The sequence below is a fragment of the Chinchilla lanigera genome, unplaced genomic scaffold, assembly GCF_000276665.1.
Source record: "Chinchilla lanigera isolate Chin_1 unplaced genomic scaffold, ChiLan1.0 scaffold00090, whole genome shotgun sequence".
Classification (NCBI taxonomy): domain Eukaryota; kingdom Metazoa; phylum Chordata; class Mammalia; order Rodentia; family Chinchillidae; genus Chinchilla; species Chinchilla lanigera.
In genome coordinates this window covers 5,468,055-5,487,593 of record NW_004955491.1, presented here as the reverse complement: position 1 = coordinate 5,487,593, position 19,539 = coordinate 5,468,055, and the positions used below count along the sequence as shown (strand labels likewise).

General features: G+C 58.5%; 1 protein-coding gene across 3 annotated transcripts; it reads right to left on the bottom strand.

The window, feature by feature from the left end:
* Positions 1–2,025: 2,025 nt before the first annotated feature.
* Abcb8 (ATP-binding cassette, sub-family B (MDR/TAP), member 8) lies at positions 2,026–18,739 on the bottom strand. 3 transcript variants are annotated; one of them, XM_013504582.1, is made up of 17 exons: positions 17,976–18,739; positions 12,825–13,143; positions 12,436–12,591; positions 12,264–12,358; positions 12,038–12,143; positions 11,050–11,211; positions 10,862–10,947; positions 10,667–10,764; positions 10,219–10,324; positions 6,615–6,648; positions 6,283–6,419; positions 6,064–6,158; positions 5,752–5,885; positions 4,882–5,029; positions 3,557–3,807; positions 2,968–3,053; positions 2,026–2,877 (listed from the first exon to the last, which is right to left on the bottom strand). In XM_013504582.1, exons 1-17 carry the CDS (start codon positions 18,068–18,070, stop codon positions 2,646–2,648), a joined length of 2,340 nt encoding a protein of 779 aa, XP_013360036.1. In that variant the 5' UTR covers positions 18,071–18,739; the 3' UTR covers positions 2,026–2,645. The 3 variants fall into 3 exon arrangements, with proteins under 3 accessions (XP_013360036.1, XP_005404861.1, XP_005404862.1); XM_005404804.2 differs by having other exon boundaries at positions 2,784–3,053; positions 17,976–18,737; XM_005404805.2 differs by lacking the exons at positions 2,026–2,877; positions 2,968–3,053 and having other exon boundaries at positions 3,718–3,807; positions 5,752–5,949.
* Positions 18,740–19,539: the final 800 nt, after the last annotated feature.

Here is a 19,539-nt window from a genome sequence, read left to right as displayed (position 1 = left end):
GCGGCTCCGAACAACCCCACCTGCGAGCGTCTCCTCTTGCAGAGTAGACTTGGCTCTTGACCAGGCCAGAGAGCGGTGGGGAGCTTGGCATCAGCAGATCTCTCTTCTGTGCCCCCAGCATCCCAGGCCTTACTGGGCAGGCAGGGCCTTCTTCAGGTCCCACACCAGGGACACCCCGTCTTGGGGGCATCCCCCTGTCCCTAAGGAGTCAGATCCCTGCTTCCCCACCTTCAGAACCTTGTTGGTGAGGCTGGCCTGAACCCCAGGTAATGTGTGTGCCCTCCTGCCACCCCCCAGGTTCCAGGGGTGCCCTGTGACATCTTCCCGTTCTTACTGAACACATCCTGGAGACCCTGTGAATCCCAGCACCTGGGAAACCCCTTGTAGAAGCGGCTGCATGCCGTGCGAGGTTTATTTACCCACTCCCCCTGCTGAGGACCAGCGTGGGTTTCCAGTCTTTCCAGCACAAACACTTGCTGCCAATACCTGCAGGGTGTGCACGTCCAGAAATACAACGGCCAGGTCCCGAGGCCACTTGGTAGATGCCACCAAACTCCCCCCATAGCGGTGATCATTTTGTGCTCCCAGCGGTATCGGGGAGGGAGCGCATCTGTTCCTGCCTGAGCCGCTTCCACACGAAGGCGCTACAAGCCCCGAGCCCGCTGGGTGCCCTCCAGAGAGCGTGGGCTCTGAGCAGGGTGCAAGAGGGTTGGGCTGGGACACCCACCCACGCAGCCAAGACCTGTCGTCGCTGTCCGCAAGGCCAGTGCTGGCTAGGCTGAAGCAGGACAGGGCGCTGGGCTAAGCTGCAGGTCTGTGGCCCAGCTGAGCCCCAGGGGGCCTGCAGGGCCCTGGTCCTCATTTCACTGTCAGCTCTGTACTGGCTAAATGCACGGTGACACTTCCCACCAGCCTGAGAAAAAAAGCAGGCTTATTTTTGTGGACTTACGGAAGTTTATTTCATCTCTTGTCTGAAAGTCATGGAGGCCGCCAGATTAATTTCAGTGGCTTCTGGCTGTGAGTGGTGGGGACAAAAGTTTTCCCAACAAAACATGATCACGCTGTGCCTCAGCTGCTCCTCTGTCAAACCTTCAGGCTGAGCAGGGACAGCCTCCTGGGCTCTGGTCTCAGCGGCACAGGGTGGGTGCATAATTGGGAAGGGACGATGAGTATGGTGGCTTGTAGCGCAGAAGTGACCATTTTCTGAGTCCACCACACTGATTTTTGGTCTCGCTATGTAGTTCAGGCTGCCCATGAACTCACTATGTAGCCCAGGCTGGCCTTGAACTCACATGTATCCTCCTGCCTCAGCCTCCTGAGTGCTGGGATTACAGGTATGCCCCACACCCAGCTCACCCTGTGATTTTTAAGCACTTCACCACAGGTCATCCCATTTTTTTTTTTTTTTTTTTTTATTGAGACAGGGTCTCTGTATGTAGTTCAGGCTGGCCCTGAACTCACTGTAATGTTCCTGCCTCAGCCTCCCGAGCCCTGGGATTACAGGCTTGACTTCCACTTAACTCTTGGAAGAAGCTTTCAAAACCAAGCATAGCCACACTGCTGATTTCTACTGTGTAGGTGCGGGTGCAAGACTGAGGTGAAGTTACACCACCATCTAGGCAGGTGGCCCTGTGGCAGGCGTGGCATGTCCGCATAGGCACACCTGGTCCTAAACCATGGCCCGAGCTGCTGCTGCCTCTTCCAGGATGGCCTCCCAGCAGCAGCCTCTGCTCTGTCTGCCCCATGGGAAAAAAAATTTTTTTTTCTTTTTGAGACAGGGTCTTGTTATGCAGTTCAGGCTGGACTTGAGCTGGCTTTGTAGCCCAGGCTGGTCTCGAACTTGTGACAGTCCACCTCCCGCAGGCTCCTGGGTGCTGGGATTAGAGGCGTGCGCCACCACGCCCGGCTTCTGCCTATGGAAAGTGGAGCTACCCCTTTGCCGCAGGAAGAATCCAACATGCCTGGCAGGCAGCACAGGGAGCCCAGCCTCTCTTCCCACCCTGGGGAGCAGCTGCGTGGAGTACCGCTGCCCGGTTCTCAGTGGGAAGTGACAGGGACAGCGTCCAGGCACAGAGCCCCTAGCCCTGCGTGTGGGTGGGGAGGGCTGGTGCAGCCGGAGCGGCACAGGGACACAAGGGCCTCACTGCCCTGTCCTGGGCACCGGCTCAGCCCAAGGGCTCTCCCCGTGTGCCTGGTCCCACAGACGCTGCCGGCGGCCCAGGCCTGCCCTATTCAGCCCTGGCGCCACAGGCTCATGCGCTTCAGCTTCACCTGGTCTCTCTGGGTCCCCCGCAGTGGGGCAGGACGCTAGCCTCAGTCTCACCAGGTCAAATTCAAGGCACACAGGCAGGGCAGCGGTGCCCAGCGAAGCAGGCAGGCAATTCCTGTGGGAACGGACCACTCCTCCCGCACCCTACCCCGCCCAGCCGTGGCCCTGGGAGGCGTGGGTCTGTGGGAGGCGGTGGGAGGGGAGATCCAGACAGCGGGGCCTGAGGTGATGATGGGGACAGTGAAGGACGGGGCTGTGGGGCGGGGCCAGGAGCGCTTGGGCGACAGTTCCCAGGCAAGGCGAGTGAGGCGAGTGAGCCCTGGCTGGGGAGGAGCCTGGGTATTCAAAATTCCTTGGAACTGGGCCTGGGGCAACTTCAGAGGGGAGGCAGAGGGGAACGGGGCAGACGGGCCTGGGTTCCACCGTGGCGCGTTCGCCCAACAACCTTGTGCGAGGGTAGGGAGGAAGGAGGCAGTGGGCAGCGAGGGCGGAATGACGGGAAGGATCCCAGCTCCCAGGCGGCCACGGCCGGCTTTATTGTGTGTGGGGCGGAAGGAACAGCAGTCACCCCAACGTGCTGGCCCTCCAGGGACTCAGCCCTGCGAGTCCCCCAGCCCCGGCGCCAGGAGGTGGCAGTGAGCAGACGTCAGAGTCACCCTCAGGTCCTGTGCCAGCGGTCCCGGGGGTCTCGCCGAGTCTCCAGAGGCGGAGTGTCCAGGGCCTGTCTGCGGATCAGCTCGGCGTACAGCCCGCCTTTCCTCAGGAGCTCTTCGTGGGTCCCAGCCTGCAGAGGGGAGGAGGGCCTGAGGGTCACCCCGAAATGCCGTGCAGAGCTTGGGAAGGAGGCCTCCCTTGCCAGCCATTGGGCTCACGGTCACATAAGCAGCCTCTCTTGTGGCGACCCTTGGAAAGGCAGTGCCTTGGGCTCAGAGATCCAGTTGGCGCCACCTCCTTGCTCAGGGCAAGTCTGGAGAACACCCAGAAGCTCGGCCGTGTCCGAGCCTACACGCTGTCCCAGGACCTACCCGGCTTGTCTCTCAGGGTCCCTGGTGTGGCCTCTCTACACCTCAGCCCCTCGGTGGCTGGCCCTCCCCAGAGCTGTCTACTTTACCCCTGGCTCCCGGGAGCCCCGGGCCCAGCTGGACCTCCTGGGCCCGAGAGGTGGTGCTTATCTAAAGAAGGCTGGGCGCCAGGCAGAGGCTCAGGGAGCTCGGCTGCCCCGCCTGTGCTTGTGTTAGAGGGTGCGGCCAGCCCTAATTCGCCGGCCCACCCCAGGCCCAGACTCACCTCGCAGACCCGGCCGTTGGCCATGACGACAATGTGGTGGGCCGCACGCACGGTACTGAGCCTGTGGGCAATGACCAGCACGGTGCGGCCAGCGCTGGCCCGGTCCAGGGCCTCCTGCACCACCCGCTCAGACTCCGCGTCCAGTGCGCTGGTGGCCTCATCCAGAATCAGCACTGTGGGCCGTTTGATGAGCGCGCGGGCGATGGCCAGGCGCTGCTTCTGGCCACCAGACAGAGCTGTGCCTCGCTCACCTGGGAGGCAGAGGGCGGGTGGAGGCCTCAGTGAGCCTCCGCTCTGCACTTGGGTGGCCTGCAGAGGGGCGCCGAGTCCTTCCTTGCAGTCCCAGCGCCCCATGCACGGTCATCAGCCTCTGAGGCCCCCGGGGCTGTCCGGCCTCTCTGAGGCGGGGACACCTGTCAGCTCCACAGCCCCGGGCAGATGAGTGGACACAGACAGGGATGCGTGGGGAGCAGTGGAAGATCTGGTGCCCAGACATGGTCCTGGGGTGAGGGGACTCCAGGCAATGGACTTGAAGCCCACCCAGGACAGCAGCAGCGACAGCCTGGGAGCCAGAAAGAGCCTCAAGGACAGCAAGACGGCTGCAGGCCACAGGCCACTGACGGGGGTGGGGCACAGAGCTCACGCTGAGATCTGAGGGACCGGGAAGGCGCCGCCCAGCAGAGGCAGCGGGCCTCCTTTGCAGAAGGCAGGCCACAGCCCGCAAGGCTGGCACGCCATCCGCCTGGAGAGGGTTGAGAACCCTGAGGTTCCGTCCTAAGAGGCGATGCTGGGAGCCCCGAACACAGCCGAAGGCTGATGGTAAATACGGCCACAGACTGAGACAAGAATGTTCTGGACAAACACCCAAACTGCAGGCTACAGTGTGCCTGCTCTAGGGGCCACTGTGCATTCCTACCGCCCTCTGTGACATTGGACAACACCCTTAAAAAACTAAGAGACCCTCAAGAGACGGGAGCCGGAAGCGAGGAAAGTTACAGGGAAGACACTCCCTGTCCTCCTCAGGCCTAGCGGGCTCTGAGAAGCTTCCAGGCCCTGTGAATCCCTCCTGTCTGTGGCCAGGGTCCTGTCATGTCACTGCCTGTCACCTCCTCTGCCTCCTCCCTGTCACTGAAGCCCTACCTTGCCTACAGGGTCTGCTGTGCCTGAGCTGCGCGCCCGGGCCTTGCCTGTGTCCCGTCCTGTGCTTCTGGTTTCTCGTCCTTGCCACCCCTGCTGCCCCCAGTCCTGCAGAGTCCCCACTGCCCGCAGGGGACACCGTCTCTCCTGTGCCACACTGCCACGGGGCCTGTGACCCTGGGACGCACCCACGACGGTGTCATAGCCATCGGGGAAGCTGCAGATGAACTCGTGGGCGTTGGCCTCCCTCGCGGCCGCGTACACCTCCTCGTCGGAAGCTTCTAGTTTCCCAAAGCGGATGTTCTCCATGATGGTTGTCCCAAACAGGACCGGCTCCTGCGGGGAGGACACAGAGGTGAGTCCACTCCGACTCCGCCCCGAGTGCCACCTGCATCGGGAGACTCTCTTTGAGACAGGGTCTGCTACGCAGTTCAGGCTGACCTTGAATTCACCGTGTAGCCCAGGCTGGCCTGGAACTTGAAACAATCCTGCTTCAGCCTCCTGAGTGCTGGGATTATAGGCGTGCGCCACCAGTCCCAGCTAGGACATACTGTGTTTTGACTGGATCCCCGCCAAGGGATTTTAGAGAGTCTGAAGTTCAAAGTCAAAGGTCAGTCAAGTCCAGGCAGAGTGGCACATGCCTGTCATTCCAGCACTCTGAAGGCCGAGGCAGGAGGATCAACATGAGTTTGAGGCCAGCTCGGGCTCCATAGTGAGTTCAAGGCCATCCTGGGCTACATAGTAAGACCCTGTCTCAAAACAATCATGCTTCTCCCACGAGTGGGCGGCTGTCCCCTGCACAATGCTGAGGGCGCCGCTCTATTCCCCCGCCCGCACAGCAAGCCTGGCCATCACTGGGCCTAGTGAGTGGGTGGTGGCACCAGCTGGGGGCAGGGGTGGCTTGGACCAGAGCCCGGCCCGGAAGTGCAGAGGAGGCCCGGGCCTCCTGGGCAAGCCTTGGGATGGCAAGGTGATGGCCAGGAAAGAGGTCCGGGGAGGAGGAAGGTGAGGCCAGAGCCCAGCCGCGCCACCCCGGCCAGGCCAGCCGCAGACCGTACCTGGCTGATAAAGCCGATGACCTGGCCCCGGAGCCAGGAGGGGTCCAGCGTGCGCAGGTCGTGCCCGTCCAGCGTCACCGCGCCAGCCGTGGGGTCGTAGAAGCGCTCTAGCAAGGAGGCCACCGTGGTCTTTCCTGGGGTGCGTGTGTTTGGGGAGGAATGAGGCTGAGATCGCACACTGTCCCAGGGAAACGGACCCTGCGGCGGTGAGGGGCACAGCTCAGAGGGGCAGGGGCCCCCGGCGGCGGGGCTCACTGTCCCCAGCCCTGCTCCAGCGGCTGCCAGAGGAGCTGAGGGTGGGGACTCCCTTACCTCCCCCGGACTGGCCCACGAGGGCCACGATCTTGCCAGGGGGCAGCGTCAGGGTGAAGTCCTTCAGCACCTGGAAGCCGGGGCGGCAGGGGTAGCTGGGGGTCAAGGAAGCCCTGGTCAGAGCAGGCCCCCGGCCTCTGTGGCCCTGTGCCCTCCTGGATGCCCGGCTGGACCTCAGGTCCGCTCCCCCACAGGGCTGCCCTGTTCAGCGGTGCTCACCTGAAGCTGACATCCTGGAAGGTGACGGAGCCCCGCAGCTGCTCCTTGGGGACACTGTGGCCCCCCGACAGCGGGATGCAGGGACCCAGGGCCATGTACTCGAAGACACGGGCACCCGCGCTAAGGCCCCGCACCACCTGCAGGGGAACGCAGAGTCTGCACACGGTAGGACGGGGGCACCTCCGTGCAGTCAGGCTGCGACTTGGGGGGCTCTAGAACCCCAGAACCCCACACGCACACACAGGCGGTGCCCAGGGCAGCACACAGGGCCCTGGGGCTGGACAGGACCCCAGGTCGGCCCCCAGCCCCCAGCCCAGGGCACCCCCACTCACCTGACCGAACAGGACAGAGAGGCTGGCCATGGACCTGCAAGGAGGACACAGGGCTGTCACCACCCCTCCCGTGGTGACAAGAGCCAGAGAGGAGGGACACGAGGGACCTGAGGCCGAGGGTGGGGATGGCTCCCAACACCCGGCCTGCAGGAAACAGGGACCTGTGACACTGGTCCCCTGGCCTCGGCCCCCTCCTGGTATGAAGTGAGACCCTGACTCATCCCAAGACCCAGGAGGGGGTCCAGGAGGCAGGGGCAACGGGATGAAGGGCTGGGGGCACAGGAAGGTGTCCACGTGTTGCCCTGACCCCAGCGTGAGGGGTGAAGGCGGCACATCGCATGAGGGGTCCAGGAGCAGGGACCCCACTGACCCAGGACCTCCTGCCCCAGGTCCAGTGACAACACAGATGCTCATGGCAGAGATCAAGGTGGTGTGGCCCGCAGCGGGAGTGAGACCGGATGCTCGACTCCTGGGGCAGCAATGAACTACACAGCAGCCATGCCTCAGAAAACAAAAAAAAGATGGCAAAAAGAAAGTGAAGAGCCGAGCGTGGTAATGCACGTCTGTAATCCCAGCACCCAGAGGCTGAGGCAGGAGGATCGCTGCAAGTTTGAGACCATCCTGGGCTACAAAGTGAGCCCAAGGCCAGCCTGAACTGCACAGCGAGACCCTGTCTCAAAAAGACAAAAAGAAAAGAAAATCCATTTAGAGAAAGAAAACAGACACAGGGTCACAGGGGAGAAGGGTCTCTCTCTGGAGAGACCCTAAAACAAAACTCCAACCAAATGTGTCCCGTGGGCTGGCCTGCAGGTGTGCCTGTGTGGGAGATGGGCGTGTGTTCATCTGTCTAGACAGCGGGTCACCTCCTTTGTCCCGCAGGGCCGGGGATAGGGCAGCTGTGCAAGGAAGGAAGATGAGTCACGGCCACTTACTCATAGGTCCCCGACCAGCCCGGCTGACCCCTGACTGGGTACGCACTGCGGTGTACACGGGCCCCTCGGACATGAGGAAAGGCTGGCTTCCCCGTGACTCTTGGGCAGAGGGACTCACTTCTTCCAGCAGGGGAGGGGTGGGAGGACCCCCAGGCTCACAGAAAGTGGTGCTCGCGGGCAGCAATCTGCACTTGCACTTGCTGAGGAGGGCGGAGAGGGGGCGGGGAAGGGCCCAGAGTTATCTGCGCAGGAGGAGGGGTGGCTCTGCTGAGATCTGGAAGCCATTAGGGCCTGGCAAGGAGGCCGCCACCTAAGAAACCTAAGACGCGCATGACTCATTGCTGCTGTGGGATGACTTTGCTTACAGAGATGCCGCAGGATGCCGCTGTGTCCTGCCCAGGTGGGGCCTGGCCCCAGCTCTGCCAAAAAGGACCCTGGGGATGGGCCCAAAGGCTGGGGCTGCCCTGCTGTGCCCAAGTACCCCTGGACTGGCATCCGTGCCCCTCGCTGCACAGTAGGACCAGAAGGAAACTGTGGCTCCCGAACACGAGATCTGATCTCTGCGGGCGATCGGCGGGGCTGGATGCTGCCGCAGCTGGAACCCAATCCTGCTGAACAGCTGAGCAGTGCAGTGGGGAGGTGGCAAGTCTGTCCTCAGGCCAGAAAGGGCCCAGGAGCCCAGGAGCAGGCCCAGGCTGATTGTAAGGGGGGCCGGCAGGTTTCCTGGGGGCCTTAGGACTACAACATCATCCTGCTTGGAGAGGCCGAGCACGGCTGGTCGGGAAGCTGGGTTGGTACTGGGGGCTCCAGCACAGGGTGCGTGGGGAGCAGAGGGAACCCCCAGCCCCACGTCTCCTGCAATCAGAGGACTGACACACCAGGGGACAGACCCACCAGGGGCAGACCCGGGTGGAGGAGGGAAGAGCCCGCCCGGACAGGAGAAGCGTCAAGAGTGCAGGGCTCAGGCAGCCTGCAGGAGAAACAGGGCTGGGGTGGGGACTGTGCAGCCGCAGAGGTGGGGGTGATGTGCTTTACAGAATGCTGCAGGGGAGGCCGGGCGTGGTGGCGCACGCCTGTAATCCCAGCACTCAAGAGGCCGAGGCAGGAGGATCATTGTGAGTTCGAGACCAGGCTAGGCTACAAAGTGAGCTCAAGGCCAGCGTGAACTGCACAGCAAGACCCTGTCTCAAAAAAAAAAAAAAAAAAAAAGAGTGCTGCAGGGGCTTAAAAGGGGTGCTTTTGTCTACAGTGACAATGGGAATCTCTCTCCCTCCTCTGGGTTAGCACAGTAAGCCTGGGCTGCAGGATTCTATTTTTTTCTTCTTCAGGATTCTATAAAAAACCACAAGCCAGATATGGTGGCGTATGCCTATCATCCTAGGACTGCACTCAGGAGGCTGAGGCAGGAGGATCGCTGCACGTTCAAGGCCAGCCTGGGCTACATAGTTCAAAGTCAGCCTATGCTACATAGTTGAGACTCTGTCTCAAAATGAACGAACAAAGAAACACAAAATACCACAGACAAACAGTAGTGGCAAGACAGGACTCAGCAGGCGGGGGGGCACAACCAGAATCACCAGTGTTGCTTCTGGAGGGAGGATGGGGACCAGCAGGGGAGAGGCCCGGACAGGAGCCCCCTAACGTGATGTTTACTTATTGCTTGGGCTGTTGCTAACACAGATTTTCACTCTCTAATCATTTATTACAGCACTTTCACTCTTTAATTATTTTTCCGGTATGTATTTACGTATTTTCCTACACTCGGGGAAGGCAGAGTGGGAAGCGGCAGTAGGGTGGGACCGGCAGGGGCAAGGCCCACTTCCTATCCCAGCAAACGGCCAGGCCGAGCACAGGGGCAGCCCGTAAAGAGCTGTCACACAGAGAGAGCACTGCTCAGCCCTCAAAGGACGGAGAGCCTCGGGAGGGCTCGAACCCCAAAGGACAAAGGCTGTACTGCTGCAGCCCCCAAAGCAGACAGAGTCAGAGTCAGAGGGACTAAGTGGACAAGCAGCGCCAGAGGGAGGGGCGGGTGCAGGCTCACTTGTGCAGGAGGCGGGTGACGGCTGTGTGACGCTGTCAACCTGCCTGACATGACTGAAGCCTGAACTGTGTGCTTAACATTGTTAGGCGGGTGGGTTAACCTCATGTGGACTTAACATAATTAAAATTTTTTTTTTTTTTTGTCTTTTTGAGACAAGGTCTCACTATGCAGTTCAGGCTGGCCTTGAGCTCACTTTGTAGCCCAGGCTGGTCTCTAACTCGCAACAATCCTCCTGCTTCAGCCTCCCGAGTGCTGGGATTACAGGCGTGCACCACCAAGCCTGGCTAATTAAAAATCTTCAACTGGGTGTGGTGGTGCATGCCTCGGGAGGCTGAGGCAGGAGGGTTGTCTCCAGTTCGAGGCTAGCCTGGACTACATAGTGAGAGCTGGTCTCAAAAAACTAAAACCAACCAACCAAACAAACAAACAGGTTTTCGAAAGTCCTGTCAAGGATACCTGTGAGCTGTGTGGAAGGCCGGGATGACAAGGACAACTGCGTCCTGTCTGTAGAGCCAGTGAAGCAGGCTGGGCAGCAGCCCCCCAGAGCATGCAGACAACCCTGTCCGGACCCGGCAGGGCTCTGCAGGCGAGCAGGGATTATTTTTTAGGGATGAGAACAGCCTCCACTCACCTCTGCACTGTCTGGGAGGCCACCAGGAAGGACATGAGGTCTCCCCCTGTCAGTTGCTGACCAGCTACCAGGGAGCCCCCAACAAACAGGGTGCCCAGGACCATGCCTGTGGGAAGGACAGAGGTGAGGGGCACAGCCAGGGGCGGGGCGAGCCCTGCCCGGGCATCCCAGTCCTGGCCCTGCCCTATCCTCAGCTGACGAGGGCCGAGGTCATCTGCAGCGCAGGGGCAGAGCTCACCTCACACTGTTCCGAGGCGGCCCAGAGCCTCTGGCCGCTCCGGCTGATGCTGCCCCGGCTGATGCTGCCCCCTGCTCCCCACGGGCACCCGGCAGACGAAGGTGCCTGGTCACCGCTGAGAAACCGTGGCTGGTGGTGCTGCCCCGCAGCTCCTGCTCCTCCCTGGCGCAGCCCCGGGTCCCCTCCCGGCAGGCCCCGGGGCTCACTCACAGTTGAAGGCGATGTTGGAGAGGCCCTGGAACAGGGCGATGCCCCTGCCCAGCTCCTCGGCTTTTGCGCGGCACTGCTCCAGCTCTGCTCCGTAGCGTCTGGGGAGGGTCCGGGCAGGAGCTCAGGACGGGCGCGGGGCTGGACATGGGTGTGGGAGCCGCGTCGCCACCCTGGGCTCCAGCCCCTCGGACTTACTCCTCTTCACGCTGCTCCATGGCGAAGGCGCGCACCGTCCGAACGTTGCCCAGGGCCTCGTCTGCTACGCCTGTCGCTCTGGCGACCTATGTAGTGTCCGGGAGACAGGAGGCTGGGCTGGCGATGGGGGTGCTGATGGGGACAGCGGGCTGGAAAGCTGAGGGAAGGGGGCCCCGGCGTCCCCGTACCTGCTCCTGACACAGGCGGGACAACTTCCGGAGACCCGAGCCCATCAAGGTGCCCACGCCCATCAGGGCGGGTGTGGCAATCATCAGCAGCAGCGTGAGGCGCGGGGACAGCATGGACAGGGACACCAGGCAGCCAGCCACCTGCGTGCAGCTGCGCAGACCCTGGCCAGGGAAAGCGGACAGAAGGCTGTCTATCGCCTGTGCCGTGGCAAGACCCTGCCTTCGGGGAGCCCAGCGGCACTCACTGGTCACAGAACTGGACCCTTTCTGACCAGCTGGGGTCCAGTGAGCAGATCCCACTTGTTTCACTGTTTTTCTTTCTTTTTTTTTTTCTGTTTTTTTTTTCCGGTACCGGAAATCGAACTCATGACCTCGCACTTGCCAGGCAGGCGCTGTGCCGCTGAGCTAAATCCCCAGCCCCCTTTTTTTTGTTTTTGCTTTTGTTTTTTTGAGACAGGATCTCACTGTGGAGCCCAGGCTGGCCTTCAGCTCACAGTGATCCTCCTGCCTCAGCCTGCTGACTGCTGGGATCACAAGTGTGCCTCACACCTGGCTTTCAGGTTCTGATCTAGATCAGAGCCAAGAGCCATGCACGGGGATGTGGCTCATCGGCTGCTGTGAGCCAGCATCCAGCGTGACGCGCCCACAGTGGTGGCGCGGGGAAGGGGCGGGTGTCTGTGTGCTCAAGCTCAGGGCCGGCCAGCATCAGCACTCTGCACACACGGCAGGCAACGCGAGATCGCTGCTGCTGGGAGACGCTCTGGTCTGGGTCCCGGGGAGGCGTCCCACACAGGAGGCGGCCTGTCCTGACCTCGGCCACGCCCGCCTCGGCACCTCTTTTCCATGGACTGGACGTCCGTGTCCCCTCATGCACCGCCTCTGCGGGCAGCAGGGAGCCTCGGCGGTGGGCCTGTGCTGGGCTGGGCCGCCAGGCTGCTTGGTGAGTCACCGTGGGCGGGGACACAGGACAGGGAGCGCGGGCACTGACCTGGGAGATGACGAGCTTGAAGGACGACTTGAACTCCTGCACGTCGGTCGTCAGGCGGCTCACCAGCTGCCCTGTCCTCTTGGCATCAAAGAAAGCAATGTCTTGTCTGGCGGTGGGACGGGGCGCGGCAGGGGCCAGGGGAGAGACGGCACTTCATGATTTGACAGCTCCTGGGCCCTCCCGGGGCCATCAGTCACCCTTGCCCACACCCTACAGTGGGCAGTACCGGAGCAGGGAGCTGAAGAGGGCCCTGCGCATGTCCACGGCCATGCGCTCGCCGACGTGGGACAGCAGCACCAGGTACCCGAAGGTCAGCAGTCCCTGCGAGAGAGGCCGGAGCACTCAGGGACGCCCGCCCGGGAAGGCTCTCGGTGCCTGGGGCTCCCGCCCCGCTGTACCTGGACGCCGTAGAGGAGCAGCAGGTGGGTGCTGAGGTTCCGGGACTCGGACATGAAGCTCCCCACGTGGTCCCTCGTGTACTTGGCCACGATCTCAACCAGCTGACCCAGGACCAGGGGGATCTGCACATTCACCAGGGCTGCACCTAGTGCCAGCTGTGACAGGGCAGGACAGAGGGGACACTCGCTTGGAGAAGGGCAGCCGTGCTCTTCCCCTCCCACAACTGAGCATGCTCAGTGTGGGTGACTGCGCGTGCAGATGAGACTTAATGCCCAGGCTTCTAGCTGCCCTGATCCCCATGCAGGTTCTCCTGCTTCTGCGGGGCAGGAGCGCTGTCGTGTGCAGCCGGGTCCTCTGTCCCAGGATGGAGGGGCGGGGAGAGCCTCACCACAACGGCAGCCCCCAGGAGCAGCAGGTGGGGGCGCAGGAACTGCCAGAAGAGCTTCCAGTTGAACTGGGACTGCGTGACAGGGGGCACAGGGCGGGCAGAAGGGGCCTCCTGTGCCTCACACAGGGCTACCAGGTAGAGGCGGGGACGCTTGTACAGCACCACAGGGCCCAGCAGGGCTCCCCCCACCCAGCACCAGGCAGAGGGACTCTGGCTGGGAGCTGCGGTTGGCGGGGCTCGAGGGAGGTGGGCCAGGAGCTGTGACCGCAGCTGGGCCACGGCCCTGAGCAGGCAGGAGCTGAGGCGGCCATCGGGGGACCTGTCAGGAGGGAAGGGACAATAGGTGAGGCCCGGCTGTCCTTCAAGTGACTAACAAAGCATTTCTTCTTCCTTTCAGCCCTCAGTCCTGCCTTCCTTCGAGCTAGTCTTTTCTTTTTGAGGCAGGGTCTTTCCATGTAGTTCAGGCTGGCTTTCAATTCAGTGACAGGAATCCTCCTGCCTCAGCCTCCCAAGTGCTTGGATTGTAGGTGTGCGCCATCATACCTGGCTTATATTGTTTTTTTATTTTATTTTTTGAAATGAGATCTTGCAATGTTGCCCAGGCTGGCCTCCAAACTCCTGGGCTCAAGTGATCCTCCTGTCTTAGCTTCCCAGAGTGCTGGGATCATAGGTGTGTGCCACCACGCCTGGTGTTAGGGTTTGTATCTAGATGTCCTCCTACAGTCTCATGGGATCACAGGTGAGACCTTTAGAAGGTGAATGGAATCTCAGGGGGCTCACAGCTGACTTGCTGTGAGTAGATGGGGTCGGCTGGAAGAAGCAGAGACCACTGTGGGCATGATCGGAAGATTGTGTCTCCCTGACCGCCTCCCTGGATGCTACGACGCGAGCAGCCTTCCTCCACCCGGCTTCCGTCCAGCCTTCCTGCCTTGGAGCCAGGGACTAACTAAAGGTGGGTGCCAAATAAACCTCTCCTTGCAGGAGGTGGTGGCGCACACCTGTAGTTCCAGCACGTGGGAGGTTGAGGCAGGAAAACTGATACAAGTTCGAGGCCATCCTGGGCTACATAGTGAGTTCAAGGCCACCTGAGTAAAACAAAACAAACAAACAAACCTCCCTCCTTTAAATTGTAGGTTTCAGGTATTTTGTCCTAGCAATGAGGGAAGTAATTTTTTTCTGTGTGTCTTTTTTCTTTCTTTTTTTGGTACTGGGAATCAAACTCAGGACCTGGAGCTTGCCAGGCAGGTGCTTGTGCCACTGAGCTATATCCCCAGCCCTGTGTGTCTTTTTGAGACAGGGTTTCACTACTCACTTCAGGCTGGCCTTGAACTCACTTTGTAGCCCAGGCTGGCTTCAAACTTGCAGCAATCCTCCTGCCTCAGCCTCCCGAGTGCTGGGATTACAGGCACGAAGGTGCGCCACCATGACTGGCTTATTTTTAATTTTGAGACTGGGTCTCGCTTGTTGCTAAACTGCCCAGTTGGGGTTGAACTTGTGATCTTCCTGCCTCAGCCTCCCAGAATGCTAGGAGTACAATTCTGTGCAGCCACAAAGACTGCTCTGAAGCAACCTCCATTGCCTAGGCAACTGACAGGAGCAGGGTTTCTGAGGAATGTGAAGGCTGAGCGCCAGCCAGATCTTCAAAGTGCTCCCCGAAGCCAGGCCTGATTTGGCCTCAGGGGCGCCAACCGGAGGGCAGCTCTGCTGGCCTTGGCCTTTCACAATCACCGCAAGCCGGGGCTAGAGGGCACTTCCGGGCCAGGCGGGGACCCAGAAGTCCTTGGTGAGGCTCCAAGGTGACCAGCGCCCCCCGGCGGCTCCTGCTGTGACCTGGCACTGCGCTTGCTCAAGGTGCCAAGCCAGGCAGCCAAGACCCGGCAGCAGCAGAGTCAGGAGGCTGCTGCCTGCGACCCCGTCTCTCCCAGAGATGCCCTTATCCTCACTGGATTAAAAACATCCATGTGGGGGAGAGGTAAAGTAATCTGTCCCCGGGCAGCAGAGCCTGGATGCCCTGATGGGTGGGGGGGGCAGCTCTGCTGTCTGGTTCCAGAACCCAGGCTTATTCTGTGCCACCGTGGCAGGGCCAGGGAGGGACCTGTCACACCCAGCCCTAGACCTCCCTCCCTAGGCCCGAGGGTCCTGTGTGTGACAATGCAAGGAGGGAAAGGGCCACAGGTCCCCCTCCATTGGGTGACAGAGGAAACAAAAATGAATTTATCCTGTCTTGAACAGACCAACCCTTCTTTTTCCTTCAGATGCTGCATCTATAAACTGGTAATATGGATTCAACTGTTCTGGCCATTTTTTTTTTTTTTTTGGAGACAGAGTCTCGCTATGCAGTTCAGGATGGCCTTGAGCTCAATTTGCAGCCCAAACTGGTCTCGAACTTGTGATGATTCTCCTGCCTCAGCCTCCCGAGTGCTGGGATTATAGGTGTGAGCCACCATACCCAGCTTGTTCTGGCCGTTCTTGTTTCACTTTGTTTTGTTTGAGGCTCGGTTTCGCTATGTAGTTTAGGCTGGCCTTGAACTCGCTTACCTAGCCCAGGCTGGCCTCAAACTCATGGTGACCCTCCTGCCTCTCAGCCTCCAAGTGCAGGCATGTGCCACCAAGCCCAGCAATATAAACATATTTTTAAAGGCAGGATCTTGCTATGCAGTTCAGGCTGGCCTCAAACTCGCTATGTAGTCCAGGCTGGGCTCAAACTGGCAGCGATCCTCCTGCCTCAGCCTCCGGAGTGCTGGGGTTACAGGTGTGCACCACCATATACACGTGTAACCAGCAAGTGCTGGGATACAAGGGAAAGAGACATGAGGCTTGGCAAGGGGCAGTCATTCCAATCTCTAAAGCACCTGGATGTCAGAGTGTAAGTCGGAGGGCTGTTCAGGACCATCCTGGATTTTAGGCTGCAAGGTGACATGAGCTTTACAACTTAAAGGCCAGAAGTGGGCTGGAGCAGGATGAGGCTGGCTAAAGGAAGCAGGTTAGAAATGGATGTTAGCGAGCCAAGAGGGCATGGTCGGCTGTGCACACACCCAGGAGACTAGTGGCAGAGAAAGGCTTTTTAGAAAAGCGTACAGTGTGAGGTTTCTTCTTTCCCACCACGGTCTTTACATCCCCACACCCTTCTAATTACAGACTGCCTCTCATCCTCCCTCGCTTTCAGGGAGGCCCATGCGTCTTGCTACCTCTGTCTGATGCCACCCCTTCACCCTATTGCACTTGGCTGGTTTTTATGTCATGTTTTACAGCGTGTTCTACATCCGTCTCAAGTTTTAGATGGGGAATCTCACTCCTCCTTTCCTGTATAATTGTTTTGTTTTTCCCATTGGACTCTATCTTCGCAGAAGGGCAGGAAGCTACACTCAGCAGAGCTCCGGTACATCATAGACGCTGAGCACATATTTGTTGAATACAAGAAAGTCCTCATTAGCGATGCCGAACAGTCTAACCTGACTACAATAGTACCTTGCAAAAGTTTAGACGTCCCACAGCTAATGTTTTACACTGCAATCCCGTGCGAGACCCCAATACCACCCAGTACCACAGAGTGGAAAGGTTTCAGAAAATAACACTTCCCTGATGTTTATTTTTTTTGTTTGTTTTTTTCCGGTACCAGGAATAGAACTCACGACCTCGTGCTTGCCAGGCAGGCGCTGTGCCGCTGAGCTAAATGCCCAGCCCCTTCCCTGATGTTTAAACTCGCAGTCTGATATTGTCGGTTCACCTCATGGTCCACTGAAAGCACCCACTAGGGAACTCACATACACTTGGGTGTTATGTCTTTCCTTGGGTTTCTTTCTGGTTCAAATAATATCAACAGCCTTCTTATTCTTTCCTCAAGACTGTTTTCAAACCGTTTAATAATTTACCATGGCCACTTTTCAGCTTCTCTCATCTCTAAACTAAAACTCTAAGCAGGGCAGGATGCTTGCCAAGAACTGCTAGATTACTTCCCAGCACCGGCACTTCCAGCTCTAGCTCATCCCAGCGCCTGCCCTCCCTCCATCAATTAGACAGCTTTCCAAGGGACACAGCCCGGCAGAAACCGCCCTTGGCCGGGGGCCTGCTTCACCCTCACATTCTTCCCTGCAGGATTAGAAGGGAATCGGTCCCATCTGACAAAGCATTTCAAATGAGATTCCAAATCCTTGTTTCTCATCTTTTCCTCTCCGTGGATGAACAAGAACAAGAGTAGAGTGTTTTGCCAAGAATGAATTACAATTGATTCTTGTTCTCTGTAAATTCTTTTTTTTTGTACCGGGAATCGAACTCAGGATCTTGCGCTTGTCAGCCAGGCACTTGTGCCGCTGAGCTATATCCCCAGCCCAGTTCTCTGTAAATCTCCAATTCCAGGAATTACTTTTTTTCCTTTTTTGGTATAGGGGATTGAACTCAAATCCTTCCCATTGAGCTATATCCCATTCATTTCTTTGCTTTTTTTTTTTCAGGGTCTCTTAGTCCAGTGTGGTGGTTCAGTCCTGTAATTCCAGTATTGTGGGAGGCTGAGACAGGAGGATTGCAAATTCGGTGAGGTGCAATTTTAGACCCTATCTCAAAAAATTGACCCTGGGGAGCGAGGGCCCTGGGTTCAATACCCAGTACCAAACAAAATAAACAAACAAAACTCTCTCAACACAGGGTCTTGCTAAGTCACTAAACTGTCTAGGACGGGCTCGAACTTGGGATTCTCCTGCCTCAGCTTCCCAGACGCGGGTTACAGGCGAGCATCACCACGCCTGGTTCAGGAATCACTTTTGATGGGCTCACTCCCAGTCATGGGAGCACCACCAATAATAAACGTTTCTTGACACTAAAGAATTTTTGCCCAATCGCCAGATCAATTCCAACAGTGCGGACCGGGCCGGGAGTGGTGCCCCCTGGTGGGCAATGCGGATTGGGCGTGGCCACCGAACCGAGGCCTCTAGTCAATCCGACTGGAGGAGGAAGACGCAGAGCTTCCCGCGCCCACCTTGATCGTCGCTATGAATAATTGAGGCCAACGCCCAAGGAGTGACATTCCACCTCCGGCTCGGCTAGCATCAGCTCCCGTCAGGCCTCGCGCGCGCCCGGGATTCCCTCTCCCGGCGGGCCACGCGCACTGCCGGCTGATCAATGGCCCGGGCTCCGGGGAACTGTGTCCGTTTTTACCTGACGGCCGAGAATGACTGGAGCCGGTGGGAAAACAACGACCTGCCCGGGACAGGGCAGCCCCGAATCCCGGCCCGAAACAGGTGCATCAGCATGCTGGGGCGGGAAGACAGGCACAGCCGGTCACCGCAGCTTCACCCTCGTCCCACGGCGGGGTCCATGTTGGCTTCGGCCCGCGTCCCGACAACCCCGTTGCGCCTCGGCGATGATTGGTGGGAAGACACATCAATCTCATTGCAAGCTGTGATTGGAGAAGATTTTCCTACCCGCTTTTCCCGAACTGTGATTGGAGAGCGTATCTATCCGCCCGCCCCCGGCTGCGGGGCTGCGTAGGGAGGGGCTGTTCCTTGGGCCAGGTGAGCTAGTCAGCTCCCGGTGACGCTTTTAGGGTGTGCGCTGCTGTGTCCCCCATCCCCGCGTGTCTGTGGTAACGCGTCAGCCGCTGACCTCAGGTCATTTTCTTAAGGATACTCCCAACAGTGTCTAGAACCCCTGGGGTTTCCAGGGAGTGTAGGGCGCTGGCTCCGAGGGACGAATGAGCAATATCCTCGGGGGAGTTAAAAACAAATCCGAGGCCCTTGCCGCCTACCCTGTTCTCTGAGAGGTGTCGTAACTCCGGGACGATAACTGCATTTGCAAAAAAGCGCTCCGGGTGATCCTGATGCTGACGTCCTGCTCAAACCACGCCCCCCACCGCCACTGGAGAATGAACCCCTGAAGCGCTGAGTTACTGAGCTGAGCCAGCCCTTTTTTATTTATTTATTTTTATTTTTATTTTTTAAATTTTGAGACAGGGTCTTTCTAAGTTACCTAGGCTGGCGTGGAACTTGTGATCTTCCTACCTCAAGCTTCCGGTTAGTTGGGATTACAGACGTGTGCCACCACTGGGCAACACCAATAGTAAATGTTATTATTTATTATAGCATTTAATAAACCCTACACAATTTTTGTTTTGTTTTGTTTTTCTTCCGGTACCAGGAATCGAACTCACGACCTTGCGCTTGCCAGGCCGGCGCTTTAACCCTGAGCTAAATTCCCAGCCCCCACAATTATTAATTTTATTTTATTTTATGTTATTTTATTTTTTGGTAGCGGGAATGGAACTCAGGGCCTCGTGCTTGTCAGGCAGGCGCTGAGCCCCTGGGCTATATCCCCAGCCCGAAAACTGCATTTTTTTTTTTTTTGGTACAGGAATCAAACTCATGACCTCAGGCTTGCCAGGCAAGCACTTATGCCGCTGAGCTATATCCCCAGGCCCCCTACACAATTATTAAGAACTGGTGTCCATCAAGGCACGATCTTAGATCAATCTCCCTGACATGTACTTTCCTCATGGTGGTCTGAATGACTTGCCTAAGGGACCCTTCAAAGTTTGAACAGTGCTTGCACCCTTGTTTAACTTTTACTCCTTTCTTCGGTGTAATTATTTGTTTGCATATCTGCCTCACCCACTGGGATGTACTTCTTGGTGGGTCATGGTTTGCATGATTCATCCTATCCCCTCCCCAAATGTCTAGCAGGAAAAAGTGCCCTTTGGAATACACTGATTTGAATTGAGAGTGGT